Here is an 18,495-nt window from a genome sequence, read left to right on the forward strand (position 1 = left end):
TCCATAACTTCAGAAATATGAAAAAGAAAACAGTCAAATTCATTTTCTTGAATATTATAAAGACAAAATGAAATACTGTGAAGAGTTTTCTAGACACAATAAAAAGGAAATGAATCAATTCCCTGAACCACCAACACTTTAATGACATGTTTTTTCTTGACAGCCCTTTTTAACAGTTATTTACAGCAGAAGTAGTGAACGATGTTTGACTGACTGACACCGAGTGATTAAAGTGAAAATGAACCAATCAATAAATTATGCTACATGAGAGAAATCAATGATGGGATGGATTAAAAAGTTCAGTGTCCTCTGGAATGATCCCACACTTAAGGCAACTTCATCGACCGTTTTTTAAAATAAAATAAAAAGTAAACTGGATATGAAAGAGAGGGAGAACACACACGTTTACAGACGTGTGAGAGGAAAAGAAAAGAACACACACGAGTGGAAAGTGTAAGAAGAGGAATTGCACTGTGCTCCGTTATGATTCATATTATTATTATTATTATTATTATTATTTTCTTGTGCACGACGCAAGGAGAAGACGACACATCCTGAACCTCAGGAGATAAAAGTTCAACATTTTTGGGGAAAAATGCCGACGAGAACATTTTGTATTTCCACACTAAACAGACGGGAACGCTGAGTCTCTTATGACTGGAGTCAGTATCAGTGTATAAAAAGTCTCCTCAGTGAAAGTAATATACATGTCAGTGTGTTTCCACCAGGTGGAGCTATTTTTAAGTATACAGTGATTCACTTTAATGCTCCTTTAAAAGAGTCACCTGAAAAACAAGAAAGCATCAAAGGTTTAGTTTAGTGTCCACTGTGGGCGGTGATATAAATATAAAAGTCTCACTCATACAATCCATTCTAAAGATCTTCAATTTCAGCCAAACACACGCGACCTTTGAACTAAGGGACAATCACTCCAGAGCAATTACAAATGAGAAAAAAATGGAACAAAACGTGTGATAACTGTCCTGAATGTTTTTATCCTTAACATCTCAGTTTTCCATGGAAAACTTTATTCAATATTCAGCTCATGTTTAAAAGACATCTGTCCTGGTTCTGTTGCTGTTTGAGCTTCACACGGATTTTAAATGAAGTCGGGTGGAGTTTGGAGAATAAATCATAAAAAACAAGATCAAATATTGATGTAAAAACATGTTTGCAGCCCATTAAAGGTAAAGATGTTTTCCTTCACTTGTCGTCCAGTGAATTAAGTAACATAAAGTAAAAATATGGCCTGACAAATGACACGTTTCTCAAACTAAGCTTTAAGTTAACAGATGATCAGCGGCGTCAGTTTGTGTTCGTTTTCCCCCAAAATGTCCAACTTTTTCTTTATCATAAAAAAACCCTTTAAATCCCGATCTAAAGGCACAGGAAGAAAAACCATCGACCAAAACACTGAATTATTAACAATAAACGTTCTTCTCTGTGCAACAGCAGGAAAAGCATGAAATCTCTGTCTCTTTCTGTCTTTCTGTCCTCGCTCTGTCTCTTTCTGTCCTTTTCTGTCAAACTTAACACTTTTCAAATCCACCCGACATCAAAAGAGTTAAAATGACGACATAAATCTCTACACTTTGGCTAAAAGTTGAAAGTCCTGTAAAGTGCGTGTGTGTGTGTGTTTTTGTAGAATAACCTTCACACTCTAAATCAAACAGATGTAGTCAGGTGTGCGTCTGTTCACAGGAATCCGCCCAGACACAGCAGCAGCAGGACGTGCACGGTCAGCAGATAGAGGCTCAGCAGCAGAGGCGTACACTGGCGGGAGCAGAGAGCCACTCGCAGCATCCGCCTCAAGCCCGGGCCTCCTCTACGGATCTGAGAGAGAAGAAAGAAACGCCAGGTTACAGGAAACGCCAGGTTACAGGAAACGCCAGGTCACAGGAAACGCCAGGTTACTGGAAACGCCAGGTCACAGGAAACGCTCGACTCTTATTAGGGCGAAACATTGGAGCTGAAACCTCACCCGAGTGACGGCTCCCTCTGACGGCTCGATGAAAACAGCCGTATCAGACTGATCGTCTTCCTGAGCTGAGCGCCACTTTGCCGAGCTGTGACTGAAAATCAGAATGAAAACGAACGTTAGATGACACAAACTCACCAGAGCTCCAAAGATCAAAGCATTGATCAGGTGTAACGAGGAATCAGACGCTTAAATCTTGTGATAAATAAAAAATAATAGTGCAGTGTTTCCAAAATGTGGCAAACTATTATGACTCTAATTACAATATAAATCATTTTATGCATCATAAAGTGACTCGTTTAAGATGCTTGGTAAACTGATTTAAATAATTAAACATATAATTAAACCTAAATAAACTTCCGTCTCATGAGGACACAAGAGAAATCTAAAGTTATAAAATCTCATCATCATCTGACCTCCTGACACTCAGCAGCTGTAGATCAACATCTGTCGACATCACAGAGTTAATAACAGGTTATTTTGTGACTCTAATTTACCAAACAACGGAGCAGTCGACCAACAGTGTCACTATGATTTCAAATGCTTATTTTCTCTATGGAGATGGATGCGGTCTATGAAAGTACAGGACACTCTTGATGTGAGCAGTATTCTTAGTTTCAACAAATCACTGACTCTTGAAGCTGCTTGTATGTGCACCTCCAGCAGACATGAGAACATTAGGGTTCATTTAGAGCTGTTTTCATGTCTGCTTCTCCTTTTAAAGTTTCTGACCGTTTGAATTGTTCCTGTGTGACCATGAGCTGCTCCTCAGCAGCCATCCTCTGGTGTATCTCCTCATCCAGCCTGAAGCAGAGAAGGTGAGAGGAAGTGAATATCAGTTCAGTTGAAAACTCAACTTGACAAACTTGATGACGGATCGATACGACACCTGCGCTGTAAGTCTTTGACCTCAGCGGTGAAGGCGTGGCTGTCCGACAGACCCCTCCTCTCCTGCGGGGCTCCAGGAGGACTGTCCACTTTCTCTGTGCCCTGTGGAAAGATCGTGGCACGAGGTCAGGAATAATGGCCTCAGTTCAAATCCTTGTTCAACAACCTAGTCTAAGTCCCAACAACTCCCCCAGCACCAGGCGTACATTAAAGTACGTCTGGTGAGGGATTAACATGAAAGACTGAGCCGTACAGATGAAGGACGGACGTCAGGAGCGACGTCACGAGCACATACCTCTCTCTGATAGTGTTCCCGCTGAATTTTGGCTCCGTGAGTGCGAGCTTCCTCCAGCATGGCGGTGAGCTGTCGCAGCTGTTGGTCGCGCTCTGACAGCGTGGCGAGCGTCTGCTGCTTCAGCTGCTCGGCTTGAGTCGTCCAGTCGACGCGCTCCAGCCTATGATTTGAATTAAACAACAAATCTAATAAATCAAAATGCTCGTTTGCTGATGTTGACTGAATGCCTGGCCCGCGTCTCACCGCAGTGTCTCCATTTCCTGCTTGCTCGTTTCCAGCACACTCTCCAGCTGCGCGATGACACCCAGCATCTCCTCGTTCTTCTCCTTCTCCTCAAACAGCTCCTGGCTGACTTTGATCAGCTCTCCTGCTCCGAGTCGAGTCAGCTCCAGTTTCTGCTTCTTGAGCTCAGACGTCTGCGTTTGAAGCTGCTCCAGCTGCACACGAGCGAGGGAAACACAGGTGAATATGTTGGAACAGATGTTCATGAAGATCCTAAAAGCTAAAACATGGATTATCAGTCACTCACCAGTCTCTCCCGGTCATTTTGAAGGGCTTGCAGAGCGTTCTTTAGGCCCCACACTTCCCCTGTGGAGCCTCCAGGGCTGCTGGGAGCTGTGTGGCCACCTGCCTTGCTCATCTCCTCAAGTTTCAGGCTTAGTTCCTGGACCTTGTTCAGTGCCTGGTCCCTGCTGTCCTGTAGTGAGGCCATGGATTTAGCGAATGACTGGTTCTCTGCTCTCAGCTGCGTCACCGCCTCTTTCTCTCCGAGCAGCTGCTGCTCGATGACCAGCAGGTCTCGGGCCAGCTCGGCCACCCTTTCCTGAGCGCTCTCTGACTCTGTACGCATCACGCCTCCTTCCCATCGCAGCTCAGCTAGCTCTTCGTCCCTGTTTTCCTGCCCTTGTCGCTCCCTCGACAGGGTCCCCTCTAACTCCTGCACTTGTTCTCTTGCTGCGTGCAGCTGCTCTCTCAGCTTCTCAACCTCTGCACCAGGAGCATCAGAAGCCTGTGATGCAGCGGCCTGACTGAGACTCTCCACCTCCACCTTTGACACGGCGTCTTCTTCTGCCTCTCTGGCTCTGTGGACACTCTTTAACTGACTTTCCAGTTCCTCGCGCTCCTTCTCCAGCGCGGTGATTCTCGCTCTCTGTGCTGCCAGGAGTTGTTTGTGCTGGGAGTCCTTCATGCTGAGGACTTGGTTAAGTTCGTCTCGATAACCGTGCAGCTCCGCAGACAGCTTGGCCTTCTCGGCGTACAGGTCGTCTCTCTGGACCAGCAGAGAGCGCAGTTCCTCCTTCAGGCTGTTGTTCTCCCCGGCTGCTTCTTGGATCAGACCGTCTTTCTCCATCATGACCTGGAAACATAACAAATATTATTTTGGACATTTACAAAACAAGAAAACAACAGACAGCAAAGTTAGAGCTGATGTTACCTGCAGGTGTTTCTCCTCCAGCTGTTTGTATATGTTCAGGACTCGGTCTCTATCGTCCTGTAAGGAGCCCATGGCCTTAGTGAACGAGTCCAGTCGAACTTTTCTGTTGTTGCTCTCTTCCTCGGCCTTCCGCAGTCTTTCCTCCAGGTCTCGCACCTCTTCCCTTCTCTGCTCCAGCTCCTTCTCAGCTTCCTGTGCACGACTGTCGGCCTCCTTTCTGGCTTCGTCAGCAGCCTGAGACACAAGACAAATATGAACGGTGGGACATTTGTGAAGAACATTTCTTAAATTGCCATTTCAAACATAAATGAGAAGGAAAAGCCTGAACCTGTGCAACAGCATGCTCCTTCTCTCCCAGCATTTCCACTTCTCTCCTCTCCTTCTCATTTAACTCTGTCTGCAGACTCTCAGTCAAGGCCTTAGAAGACCTCAGGTCTGTCTCTAGCTGCTCCACGTTCAGACACAGCCTCCTCTCGTCTGCCTCCCTCTCCTTCAGCTCAGTCCTGGTCTGGTCGACTTCCCCCTGCAGCCGACCGACAGCCTCGTCCAGAGCCTGGACTCTGTGACGAACGCCCTCCAGCTCTTCTGTAAGTGCACGGACTTCATTCTGAGCAGACTTCAGCTCAGATAGTGTTTGTTGGTGCAGGGTTCTCTCCTCCTCAAGGACAGCTTCAATCTCTGTGACTTCCTTTTCCTCTTTCTCCAGTTTCAGCTGACATTCTTCGCCTGCTTTCTCCAGTCTGAAAAAAAACAACAACAACAACAATAATGTGAATTTTGAGAAACTTATTTTAAAACAAGGAAATAGTGGGATCAGTTTGTACCTGTCCACAGAGAGCTGAAGTTCCTCTTTCAGCGCGGTTTCTTTCTGAAGACGTTCTGCCAGGTCCCTCGCCCGTGACTCAGCCTCCCTGACTTCAGCCTCCTTGGCCTGCAGAGCATCATTAAAGCGAGTTTCCCACTGCCGAGTCTCGTCCAGAACTCTGTCCCGATCGTCTTGCAGCGAGGACATGCATCGAGAGAACGCAGCTAACCGAGCCAAAGACTCATCTAGGCGGGCTTGCATTTCCTGGGCGTGTCTTTCAGCACCTTCTGCCATCTCTCTGGCCTCCACGGTTGCCTCCACTTCCTTTTCCCGCTCCCTGTAGGCCTCCTCCAGTCTCAGGTCCATCTCCTTCAGTTCAGCTCCCAGCCTGAACCTGACAGAGTCCAGCGTTTGCTCTGCTTCAGTTTTAATCAAAGCCACTTTCTGCTGAGAGCTCTGTTCCAAAGTTGTTTTCTCAGCTAAGGCCTCGCTCAGTTGTTTTTGGACCTCATCTAGTTCAGCTTTACAGTTTGTCAGTTCAGCCTCAATCATCTTCAGGTCGTCTTGGGTTGAGGAAGATTCCAGCTGAGATTGCTTTAACTTGCTAATGAGCTCATCGTGACCAAGCTGCAGTGACTTAACTTCCTTGCCCAGTTCGCTGATCCTCTCCTGGTACTGGATGCTCTCTTTCTGCAGCTGTCGCACCTCCAGCTGCTTCTCCCTCAGCAGCTCTTCCAGCTGACGAGCTCTGCTCTGGCTTCCTTCTCTGACCCTCTGAGCAGACCTCAGCTGCTGCTCCAGCTCCCTCTGTTTCCCAGACTCAGCCTCTGCCTCGGCTCTCTCCCTCTGGGCCTGCCTCATGTCTTCTTCCAGCCTGGATGCTCGGTCCCGCTCGCTCTGAGCCTCGGCTTCAAGTTCAGCTCGTTCCCTCTCCAACTTCTCCACCTGCCGCTGGATTCCAGCCAGGTGTTCCCGGTTGTCTGCTGCCTCTTGCTGATAACCGGCAATGCTCCCATTGAGTTGAGCCAACTGGTTCATGAGACGCTCCTCCAGGTTATCCTTCTCAGTTTCAAGGCTTCTGAGAAGTTCTTTGACCTGAGTTTCCCTCTTTGAACCCTCTTCGATCAGACTCTTTTCTCTCTCTTTGCTCTCTTCCAGGTACCTTTCTAAAGAGGACAACAGAGTCAGCTTATCTTGACTTTCCTGAAGGTCTTGCTCAAGAGACACCAGCTTAGCTTTGAGTTCAGCCTCCCGTTCCTGCCACAGTGCCCTCTCTGTGTTAACCACTGCCTCCATCTCTCTCATTTTGTCCTCTAATAAAGTCTGAGCACTTTCCACCAGTTCCTCTTCTTTCTCCTCCGTAGGTTGCAACTGTGTTTCTGGTGCAGACGCTGCAACTATGTGATCATCTGGAGACTCTTTTGGAGGTAAAGGCTTTTCTTTCTCATCATTCTGACTCTCATTAGACTCTGGTTTGGTTGTGATTTCATCTACTGTTTGGGCCGTGACAACCTCTTCTACAACAGCTACAGAACTAAGAAGACTTGATTGGGTTTCATCGTCCTCTTTCTTTCCCATTTGGTCAATTTGTTCCCTCATTTCTTCAACCTGCTTTCCTAAAGTTTCTTTCTCTACTGATGTAGCGTCCAGCTCATCTTTCAATGTCTGAACTTCCTCTTTGAGTCTCTCAACTTCAGCTTGCAAAGTACTGTCGTTTCCTTTCATGACAGGCTTTTCCTGCAACTCCCTCAGTCTCTCATTCTCCTCCTCTAATTCCAGTATTTTCTGCTGCTTTGTTTTGGCAAATTTCCTCATTTTGTCTTTGACTGAATTCACCTCTTTCTGCGCCTCCTCGGTCTGACGCTCAGCTTCTTGCTTTGCAGCCTCATGTGTCCTCACTCTGGCCCCTAACTCCTGTCTCTCCTGTCTGGCAGCTTCCAGGACTCGCCTCACTCGCTCTGCCTCGTCGCTCACGTTTTCATATGACTTGAGCAGAGTCTCGTACTCGTCCTTCATGATTTGAACCTTGCCCTCCCATTCCTTGCTGACCTTGGCGGCCTCTTCTTTTGCAAACTCCACTTCTCTCTTACAAGCATCTTTCTCATTCAGTACACCTTCCATGGCCAGTTTGAGACTCTCACAGGACGATCCAAGGCTTTGGTTCTCCAGCAACATCCGATCAACCTCATCAATGAGCCTTAGTCTTTCTGCTCTGAGCTTCTCCAGCTCTTCTTCTGCAGACTCGAGTTTCTGTTTCAGCTCAGCAGTGAGCTTCTCAGTTGAATCTAGTTGCTCTTTCTGGGTTTTCTTTTCTTTGTGCATCTCTTTGCGAGAGATCAGCGCAGCCTGAAGTTTTCGCTGAAGCTGCTGAATCTTCACCTCATTGTCTTTCTCTTCCTCTTGCTTCTGTGGAACCTCAACCTCTAATTTCTGGCTTTTCTCCTGCTCGACCTTCACTTCATCCTGTAAAGAGGCTATTAGTTGATCCTTCTGAGAGACAGTGTCTTGCATTGAGTGTATGAGGGAGTTCTGCTGACTGAGCTGCTGACTGAGCTCCATTATCTCCTGGTTTTTCTTGTCGAGAAACTGCTTGAAATCTTCCACTTCACCCTGAAGTGCTGCAACAGAAGATGCAGAATCTGCAGATGCCGCAGACGCTGCTTTGTTCGCAGCATCCATCTCTGCTTTTAGGGTTTCTGCATGAGACTCAGCTTGACGATACTTTTCTCTGAGATCTGCAATTTCCTCTGAGAGTGCACTGATTTGTTTTTCTTTCTCTCGTAGTGCTTGTAGCTCCAGGCTCAAATCAAGTAACTCCGCCTCTTTCAGTGACAGACTGGCCTGCGTTTCCTGAAGCTGCTTCTCCAGCTCGGCGTTGGCCAACCGCACAGTGTGGATCTCTTCCCCAAGAGCTTTCAGAGATTCTGACAGCTCTGCAGGAGGCTGAAGTGGTTTACTAGTTTGTGGTTGTGATGAATCCGGTTCAGATGTGGCAAAGTCCACCCAGTCCTCCTGGACCCAGTCACCAGCTGGTTGCTTCTCCATAGTTTGGGACAGCTGCTGTGTTTGTTGTTGAGACATATCCTCTGTTTCATGGCTAACTTTTTCTTCTATTTCACTGAGTTTAGTAAGAAGGCCGTCTCTTTCTCCACTCTGCACCTCGAAACGCTCCATCAGTTCACTGTATTCTTCCTTCTGCTGCTTCAGTTGCTCGCGGTGGTGTCTGTCTTTCTCCTTTGCTTTGCGGATAGTCTCTTTGCGAGATTCTTGAGCGTCCTGGACCTTCTTCTGAAGTGTCTCGCACTCTGCTTTCAGAGTGGCCACTTGGGTTTGTAACACAGTTATCTCAGAGGTGACGTCTGAAGCCTGTTGAGCATTTTCGGCTTCTTCACTTCGCTTTCTATTCAGGGTAACCATCTCAGCAATGACTTGTTCTTGTTGGCCAACTTTCTGCTCGAGAACTTCAACCGTATCCCCTTTGGATCTTAAAGCGTCCTCAAGATCCAGGAGTTTAGCCTTCATTTCTTGAATATCATCTCCTCTAGCTTCTTCTTCTTCTTCTGTGACAACTGCAGGAATATCTACCTTGGTTAATTCTTCTTGCTCTTTCCTATTTTTTGCTTCAGCCTCAAAGTCCTTGACCTTCTTCATGAGCTCTTTCCGTTGCACAAGTGCAGCCTGCAGCTTCTTCTTCATATGTGTTAGTTGAGTTTCCAACTCTTCTTTCTGCTTTCGTAAAATCGCAAGTTCATCATCACCGTGAGAAGTGGAGTCTTCACAGCTCAGCGGTTGTTTCTCTTCTCTCACTTTCTCAAGATCCACAATCTGCTCTTTCAGTTTATTGACTTCACAGTCTATGTGGAATTTCTCTTCTTCTACCTGGAGGAGTTTAGCAGACATACTGTCATTAAGCTCCATCATCTCTTGCTCTTTCTGACTGAGACGCAGCTGTAAGTCGCCAATCTCTGTGTCCTTCTGTGACAAAGATTCATTGTTGAGATCTGAAGTCTGGGAAGATTCCAACATGCTGGTTTCCATATCTTGCAGCCTCCTTTCAAGCTCTGAGGCGAAGAGTTCTCTGTCCTCCAGCTGAGCACTCAGCATCCGGACCTGTCCCTCCTGCTCAGACAGAGCTTGGAGGGTTGTTTCCAAGTCGCTCTGAAGGCTCTGGATCTTCTCCTCCTTGGCTTTTCTTTCAGTGCTCAAAATGTCTATCTGTTCTTCTAGAAGCTGTATTTCTGTACAATGCTTCTCCACTAATAAGCCGCTTTGCTGGGAGACACCGCTCAACTCAGATTTGGCTAACTGAAGCTCCTCTGCAAAGTTATTGGCCTGAGACTCTGCCTCTTGTTTAGCAGCAGAAAGCAGCTGAGTTTCTTCCTCCAGGTTCTGGATTCTCTCCTGTGACTCTGCAGCTGCCTCTTTCAACATCTGCAGCTCAGCTAGAAGTTCACTGTACCGCTTCTGGAGCTCCTCAGCCAAAGCTTGAGCAAAGACCTGAGGACCAGAGGACACATCAGCATCCGCGGAAGACGAACTCTGCTGAGTAACATGGACCTGAACAGTCTCTCGAATGATGACAGAGGAGGACTCGACTTGAACCGTGGAGGTTTCTTGCTCCATGCTCGTCGTCTCCCATGACTGCAGCTGCATTTGTGTGAAATCCTGCATGATGGAGGGCCACTCCTGGCCTCCATCTTGATTTACGGCTTCCAGGAGTGTCCAGCTGCTGTGTGCCACCTCCGAATCACAGCTGGTGACCATCTCATCTGAAGACGTCGCTTTGGATTCTTCTGGTGACTCAGACTGGTGTCCAATAAGCTCCGGGCTGCTGTCATTATCAGCCGAGACGGAAAGAACAGACGTGTCCTCGGCCACTAAAGTGGTGTCTTCTTCTTGTGTGTCCTCATTAAGACCAGGGAGAGCAGCAGAACTGTCGTCCTGATTCTGGTCTGAAGTCTGATCATGTGTTTCACTAGACGAAACCTCACTGGAGCTTTGGTCTTTAGCCAGCCTCAGGGATTCTCGCAAGGCAACAAGCTCATTATCTTTTTCTATAAGCTGCTGCTCCAGTGCCAGTATTTGGGCTGTGAAAAACACAAGAAAATAACAGCTTTTTACTATAAAACTATTCTCCAAACCTATTCTACTATAAACAGTAGTAAATCTGAATTAACTTACAAGTAGAAATATTACATTTCTTGATTTTCTTCTTTATGTCTAAATAAAATAACTCTTAAAAAAGGCTTAAAATAAAAATACAAAGACTGTTGTAAAGAATAATTGTTTGCATGAAGGGTAAAAGAAGTAGCATAAAGTAGAATTTAACACAATCACTTACTGCAAGTCATTTAAAATGATGGATTCTTTTTCTTATTTTTACACAAAAGACCCTCGTATGTGATATCTCCATTGTTTTTTTATATACAGCATAGAGTGGATTTTTGTACCTTTTTGGGCTTCAGAGGAATCCTGTGGCAGCGGTCCAGTATCATCGTCTCCGTCAGACAACTGAAGGAAAGAAACCAAACTGTGAATCAAGGTAGGACGCTTATTTGCTCATCTATAAAATCACCACAAATAAAGCTGAGACTTAATGTTGTGATAATCGAGAGATGAATTCTAAATAAGAAGAAGGACAACCTTAGTTGTAGACCTTTATGCATCTTATGTGACGACTGCTTTGATTTAAATCTCTATCAGCATTCTTTAAGGCTGTAGTAACAGGTGTGGTAATCTTATCAAGTCCACACGCACAGCTGCTGATGGGATGTCACCAAACAGCAGTAATAATAATACTAATACTAAAGCAGATAATGAATCCAGGTGTGAACGTGGTGATGACACTGACCGTGACGATCTGCCGCTCCAGCTGCTGTAACCTGGCCGTGGTCTCCTCCTGTTCTGTGCTTTTTCTATCAAGTTGTTCTGAAAATCAGTTGACCACATAAAAACATCATTACTTTACTGAGATGTGATTGGTGCGATAAATCACACACACACACAGAGAGATGCTCTTACCCTGAAGGGTTTCCATGGTGTGGGTGAGCGACACACAATGTTCTTCACTCTCACTGTGTTTCTCTTTCAGCCTGATCAGCTCGCTGTCAATCGACCGCACGGCGTCCAGAAGCAGAGAAAAGTTGTCAGGGACCAGGTTTTCGTCTTCTGTTGGTTCATCAGCTACTGCGAGCGCTCGTAAATGTCTCCAAACCTCCACAAAGATCTCATCCTTCTTCTGAGCATCTTCCTGCTTCTCTTTAAGTGAAGCCAGCTCTCTTTCTAGTTGATCTACGTCTGACTTCTCCCTCTCTAAGGCGTCCTGGCTGGTATGAACGGCCGTCTCTCTCAAAGATGCAAGTTCACTTTCGAGCCGAGATATTTCCGCGGCGTCTCTCTCTGAAGCTTCGTGGCTCCCGTGGACAGATGTGAGCTCAGCCTCTTTCATCAGAGCCAGTTCTCTCTCCAGTCTGGTAACTTCCATCCTCTCGTTCTCCAGAGTCTCCTGACTAACACGCTCTGCTTCTCTCAGAGAGACTAACTCGCTCTCCTGCCTCACCACCTCCGCTCTCTCGTTCTCCAGAGCCTCTCTCAGAGAGACCAACTCGCTCTGCTGCCTCACCACCTCCGCTCTCTCTTTTTCCAGAGCTTCCTGACTGCCACGCTCTGCCTGTCTCAGAGAGTCTAACTCGCTCTGCTGCCTCACCACCTCCGCTCTCTCTTTTTCCAGAGCCTCCTGACTGACTCTGCCTCTCTCAGGGACACTAACTCGCTCTGCTGCCTCACCACCTCCGCTCTCTCTCTTTTTCCAGAGCCTCCTGACTGACACGCTCTGCCTCTCTCAGGGACACTAACTCGCTCTGCTGCCTCACCACCTCCGCTCTCTCTTTTTCCAGAGCTTCCTGACTGCCACGCTCTGCCTGTCTCAGAGAGTCTAACTCACTCTGCTGCCTCACCACCTCCGCTCTCTCTTCTTCCAGAGCCTCCAGGGTTGTTCGCATGGCTGCGAGTTCGACGTCTGCCCTGCTGGCCTGTTGGGCCCACTGCTGCCGCTCCTCCTCCCTCAGCTTCACAGCCTCGGCCAGCTCTTGCTCCATCTGCCGGAACTGAGCAGTCAAGATCTGAGCAGCGAGAGGGTGAGGCAGAAAGAAAAGACACATGAGCAGGTGTTGAGTATCTCAGATAAACAACACATATTAATGGCGTGTCATCACCGTTTGAGGTGTGTCAAAGCGTCGGTAAATATCTGGCAGCATAGCAGGAAGTGTACCTGTTTTTGCTGATCCGCGCTGCTCACTTCTTGCTGCAGAACTTCCACCACCTGAGCACGAGACCTGAGAGCCTCCTCAAGCTCTTCACAGCGTCTCTGAACTGCGTGAAGAGTCTGGAAAAAAACAACAACGAAACCACACAGGGAGAATTAAAATACCATGGAAGTACAGTATATCTCTTCAACTGTTTCGTTTTCAATCCAGTCTAATTAACACCTCACCCTTCCCTTCCAAGTGTGGTGTAGAACCAATGTAGCCTTCAGTTAGCATCAACACTCAAAACATCTTATTAAAAACACCATGTCTCTAACATAAACTTGAGCTCATGAAAACTGTTATTTTTGGCCAAATGAATAATAAATAGGGGGTTATAAATATATTATAATAGATGAAGACTTAGAGTTTGTGAGAAAGAGAAGTAAAAGGACATCAAACAAACAATCACAAAAGGTTAAATAAATCTAAAATAAATGATTGAAACTCAAATTAACACACAGCCGTGTACCTGCTGAAGTTCGCCATCTTCCTGCGACTGAGTTGTGATCTTCATCAGCTCTTCTTCATGTTTCTGAATCTGCTCCTGGAAGCGCACGTCCTTCTCAAACACCACGGCCTGAAGCTTCTGCAGCTGCAAACACAAACACAACAAATCGTCCAGACAGAACTTTTCTCAGGACATTTTGAGTGGTTCTGCCTTCACTGTGTCACCTGTTCAGCGTGAGCAGATTCCTTCTGGTGCAGAAGCTGTTGCAGGGTCTGAAGTTGTTGTTGAAGCTCCCTGCTGTTGGCCTCCTCCTTGCTCAGCTTGCTCTTCAGTTCCTGGAGCTCCTCCTCAACTGCAGCTCCTGTGAAAGAAGTGTCTGGGCTCTGCTGCAGACAAAACAGATGCTCATGTCAGATAAAACCTGGGAAAAAGTCCTCAACCTAAGTTTGTGGTATTTTCAACTGTATCAGATCTTTTTTGTAAGTGGAGGAAAGCGTGCGTTAATCCTGCAGACACAACTCAGACTTGTTTGTGCTTCAGACTCACCGTCACCGTGTCTCCTCCTGATCCTTTCAAACCAGTTATCTGTTTGTTGAGAGATGCCATCTTAGCTTTGGCCTGCAGTTTAAGTTTGGTGAATCGAGCCTCGGCTTCTTCCTTTTCACTCTGTGTAATTAAAACAACAGCTCTGTCATAAAACCAAGCTGAAATCAAGAGTAAACTGTGACACTCAAACACAGAGAGGATTATTCACATTGAGCTGAGCATCTTTGTTGGACAACTCCGTGTCCTTTTGAACAAGCAGCGTGTCCTTGTCCCGGATGAGCTCCTTCAGCTGCACAACCAGTTGTTCCAGGTGAGCCAGCCTCTCCATGGCCTCCTCAGGTACATCCGTCTCTGCTGCAGCCTGACCCTCGTCATCAGGGAGCTGAGGGACCAGCATTTCCTGTACGAGGACAGAAATCAAGGACCATTCATTTGTTCACTCATCATGTATGGTCCTGCTCAGCCAGTGAAAACATCTCCATCTCTGCGTGAGAGGAGTCAGAGAAAATGACGAGACAAGCCCACGTTTGCTACAAGACTTCAAATGATTTGACAGCAAGCCAACATTATAAACAACAGGAAGGAGTTCCATTTAAAAATGAAATGTACAGATAACTCGGCCTTTGCTGCTCTGAGTGACACAACCTCATGGAATTGATCGACTAAATCACTGAATTCCTTCCCTGCAGACTCAGACTTGTCAGTGCACCTTGTGTTACACAGTAATACATTAAGCTTTTCTCTGATTAAACATTTGAAAGAACTCTTTTTTTTTCTTTTATGTCTACGAAACACGGTGGTAATGGCTACAATGTTTTTTAGTAAGAGTCTATCAATTTTCCTGAATCTCAACTTAATAATAATAAACATCATTTACACAACATTTAGTTCTCCACCTTACTCCTGGAGGCTGAACTGGAGAAATGATTATGAGTGGATCTTCAGGAGCAGAAGCAACAGTGAATGAGTTCAGTGGCCTAAACTACAAACCTGTGTAAACTGTGGTGTTATTGCTGTGAAAATACTGAAGATTTCAGACTGTTTGTAGCTTCATCGTCTGCAGCTAATTTAATTTGATAAATGTGTTCTTATTTGGGAAATACAGACACTGTTGCATCATAGACTGCAGTCTAGCAGTGTTATAGAAACACTGACGTTAGTCAAATGCATTTATTCCTAATCAGAATTGTTGTCACCTTGACTATTGTAGTGCTACTTTCCCTTTTGAGGTGTTACAGTATATGTTCCCACACATTCAATTTCACAATCCCTCTGGGGGATTAGTGTCCAGTTACCATGGCGAACACCGGTTCTGCTACAGAGGCAGGGAAGCGATGGAAGAAATAACAATAATTTACACACGCTGTCATGGGCCATGGGAGAAAGGTGGATCGTTTCCGTGCTTCTGTCTCACCTGTGGGTCTCCATCTGCACCCTCCTCTCCAGAGAGCTCCTGGAGGACTGTGGCCAGACGGCTTAACATAAAGATGGCACTGTAGGTCAGGACAAAACAAACAAGTTTGACGTGTCAGACACACCACTCCTTTACTGCACAAGCCTTATTTTGTTTTACCATACAAATACATTTTGTACGGACATTTAAACCTCCATTTTATTCAATCGCCGTCCAGTCCAGCCTCAGAATCAGTTTAGCTGCAGGTATGAATTCAGTGATTGAACGCAGCATAAATGCAACCTGCAGGTAAACCAATCTTCATGTTGTCTGACAGAGGATATGTACACGTGACCTTTACCACGTCTTTGATCATCTGACGCTGATGCTCAATGACACACCTTCAGATGGTATTACACACACAAGCCCAAGTATGTTTATTTTACTTTTGTTTGCATATGCAGGCCATGACCGGGTACATTCATTAACTTATTAAAATATAGAATCATTAGCGCCTTTGGAAAAAAAACAAGGTTTTGCGAGCTGTGAGAATTTAAATTTCTATGAGATAAAATATATAGATGAGTAGGAGGTAGAGGACACACAATACATGGTCCCCGAGTGAAACTGGCAGGGAGTGTTCACTTTAGAGCGTCTGAAACTGTTAATTAAAATATTAATATTTCATCACGTGAGGAAGGACGACAATATATCACCAAACTGATATTTTGAGACACCCCTAACGATTGTGGTAAGATTTCAATATTTTCATCATCAACAGTTGATTTAACCTTTAAGCGTCAATGCTAAAATGACAGTTGAGTGCTTACTTGTTTTGTGTAATGTGACAATAAACTAAATGTCTGTTTTATAAGTATTTGAAAGTAATGGATATAATCATGTGCAGATTTAACTGTTAAGTTGCAGCCCTGAAAATATGAATAAAAAAAATAATGTCTTTTTATTATATTTTAATTTAGGGTTGTTCTAGTGCAACGTGTATCATCTCCATGTTTAACTTTTTGTGTCGTTTTCCAAAACAACACATTGTCAGACGCCCCCCTAATCTCCCCTCTGCGAGCCCGGACCGAACGTTGCCGAACGCTTCCGAACCCACAGTACACAGAACCACTGCGGCTGCGTCACTCTTTTTCTGGGCAGCAAAGATTAAACCTAGCTACGGCGAAAATGGACGCTAAACTTTCGCAGTGTCTGGACGCTGGCGCACACACCTGAAGATGAGGAAGCGCTGGCGCAAACAGGATTCCTGTTAAACACGTCCGCTGTTTATTCGGAGCGCACTTTCCACGACACAGTCAAGTTAGCTTTGCTAAGCTAGCAGCGATAACTGTTAAATCAGAACGGCTGTTTTTAAAGCTTTTCCGCTGGATTTTAATGTTCACTGCGTGACAGCGGTGACGTGAAAGTCAACCACGCGTGTGTTTACGAACGAAAGGACTTTTGACTCACCTGTGCGCGTGCTCTCCACGTTCAAGTATGTGTTTTTTATTTGTGAAATTTGCTCGGATGGGTTTCGGAGCATAGCCACATCACCAAACATTCCCGGAAACAGAGCTTCCTCGGCGCTGATTGGACAGTCTGGATCTGCGCATGTAAGGGACTGTCTGCAAATTTCAGGACATCTTCTCCGTTCCAGGGAGCGTCTGCGTACATAAATATTATATGCATTAAAACATAGATGAACATACACAAAAGTGGACTCGGCATCAGTGACAACACAGTGACTGTGACTGTAAGGGACTGTCTGCAAATTTCAAGATATCGTCTCTGATCCAGGGAGCGTCTGCGTAAATATATGCATTAAAAATACATGAACATACACAAAACTGGACTCGTTGGCATCCGTGACAACACAGTGCCGGTGACTGTAAGGGACTGTCTGCAAATTTAAAAGAGTCTACTTCATAGGGACTATCTGCATAATTGTATCCAAAAAAAGCCAAAAATCAACCACTTTAATTATATTTTCATACAATTTGACTCATTACTGTTTGTCACCAACAAGACATGAATTTACATATATGTGAGGAACTGCCTGCAAATTCCCAAGTGTCGGCTACTCCATTTTAGGGAGCATCTGCATAATTTATGCTTCTGAAAAATGAAATACATGAGCTTTTGACTAATCTGCATCAGTAAATATAAGGACATTTGCCTATGTAAGGGACTGCCTGCAAATTCCCAGAATATCTGCATTAAACAATAAACAAAAACAGAACAGAAAAAAGGAAAACTTGCACCAGTAACGATAGAAATTTAAAGATGGCAGGACACGACCGAAGAGTCGACCTGATCATCAACCATGGCAGGCAGCTGGGGAGGAGTCTGCTGCTGCTCGCCCACTACGCCACCGTGTTTGTGGCCTTCGTGGGTCGTACTGTGCAGTGGATGGTGGAAGCCGTGAAGTGGACCAGCCTGTTTGCTCACTACACGGTGTCAGTGTTTGACTCCATCTGCAGACACCTGCACTGGGGGAGGAGGAGGAAAAGTGTCGCTGCTGGTGCCTGAGAACATCTGGAGAACATCGTGGACATCGATGACTTTGAGGAACTGAGGCTACATCCACACTGCTATGTTTTTATTTGAAAACACCGTTTCGACGTGACCATTCAGGTACCCGTCAGTGTAAACAGACGGGTAAGCAGACTTTGTTTTCTGAGGTCTCCATTCTAAAGATCCAGACTGTAATGCAGCTCCAAAATGACCAAAATTCATGTTTTGGCCACTAAATCACAGACACAGTGTGGACATCAGGCCTATCCATAACTCGTCTTTTGTGTTTTCAAATAAAAACCAAGTTGTGTGGATGTTAGAATGAAAACGAGGCCTTACTGAAGTCTGAAATATTATAGCTCTTCACTTTTTTTAAAGCTCTTAAACAAAGTAAACAAAGTCTTACTCGTGTTATATTTGTACGCGTTGTTTAATCATTTTCAAACGCTCTTCCAAAAAATGCTGAAAACTAAATTGAAGGCTTGACGACAAAGCTGTTTGCTGCCATTACTCCATCATATCTGTTGGTATGATAATGCAAATGTGTCACAGTGTTATGCAAACGACAGGAAAACATGGAGGAGGCATATTTCATGCCATGACTGAACACTACATGGAAGAAGGTTTCACTACATCACATGTATTTGTTACAGTGAAGCTTACTTTACTTAAAGCTAACTTTCAGGTGTTTTAAGCATGGGTCTGAACTGTGAAGACGCTTCCTGGTGTTTTTCTGTGGTCATGTGATCATTTTACGGCCAGAAAATACGACAAATATGTGAAATCTTGCTTCACTGACCCACAGCAAAATGTTTATTTTCTAACTTTTATATTGATGCATCTATTTTTTATTGTGTGTGTATTTAGAATGAATTGTAAGCACTAC

The 18,495-nt window shown here is 45.4% G+C and overlaps 1 protein-coding gene across 1 annotated transcript; it reads right to left on the reverse strand.

Annotated features, from left to right (window-relative positions):
* Window positions 1-118: 118 nt before the first annotated feature.
* golgb1 (golgin B1) lies at window positions 119-17,659 on the reverse strand. The gene is made up of 21 exons (XM_044021236.1): window positions 16,566-17,659; window positions 15,117-15,195; window positions 13,911-14,102; window positions 13,703-13,822; window positions 13,381-13,542; window positions 13,178-13,300; window positions 12,672-12,785; window positions 12,361-12,522; window positions 11,423-11,963; window positions 11,253-11,329; window positions 10,852-10,912; window positions 5,421-10,488; window positions 4,925-5,336; window positions 4,597-4,830; window positions 3,691-4,518; window positions 3,405-3,598; window positions 3,162-3,321; window positions 2,868-2,968; window positions 2,711-2,782; window positions 1,982-2,072; window positions 119-1,833 (listed from the first exon to the last, which is right to left on the reverse strand). The coding sequence occupies exons 2-21, from the start codon at window positions 15,183-15,185 to the stop codon at window positions 1,696-1,698; spliced, it is 8,919 nt and encodes a 2,972-aa protein (XP_043877171.1). The 5' UTR covers window positions 15,186-15,195; window positions 16,566-17,659; the 3' UTR covers window positions 119-1,695.
* Window positions 17,660-18,495: the final 836 nt, after the last annotated feature.

The sequence above is a fragment of the Solea senegalensis genome, linkage group LG3 (genome assembly GCF_019176455.1).
Source record: "Solea senegalensis isolate Sse05_10M linkage group LG3, IFAPA_SoseM_1, whole genome shotgun sequence".
In the NCBI taxonomy this organism is placed as follows: Eukaryota; Metazoa; Chordata; class Actinopteri; order Pleuronectiformes; family Soleidae; genus Solea; species Solea senegalensis.

Excerpts from the sequence above, each read along its gene's own strand:
- golgb1 (XM_044021236.1), bottom strand. The coding sequence starts at position 15,185 with ATGTTAAGCCGTCTGGCCACAGTCCTCCAGGAGCTCTCTGGAGAGGAG. Across the intron at positions 3,322-3,404 it reads CAGGAAATGGAGACACTGCG|GCTGGAGCGCGTCGACTGGA; the intron begins GTGAGACGCGGG and ends TTCAAATCATAG. Across the intron at positions 1,834-1,981 it reads CAGAGGGAGCCGTCACTCGG|ATCCGTAGAGGAGGCCCGGG; the intron begins GTGAGGTTTCAG and ends CTTCTCTCTCAG.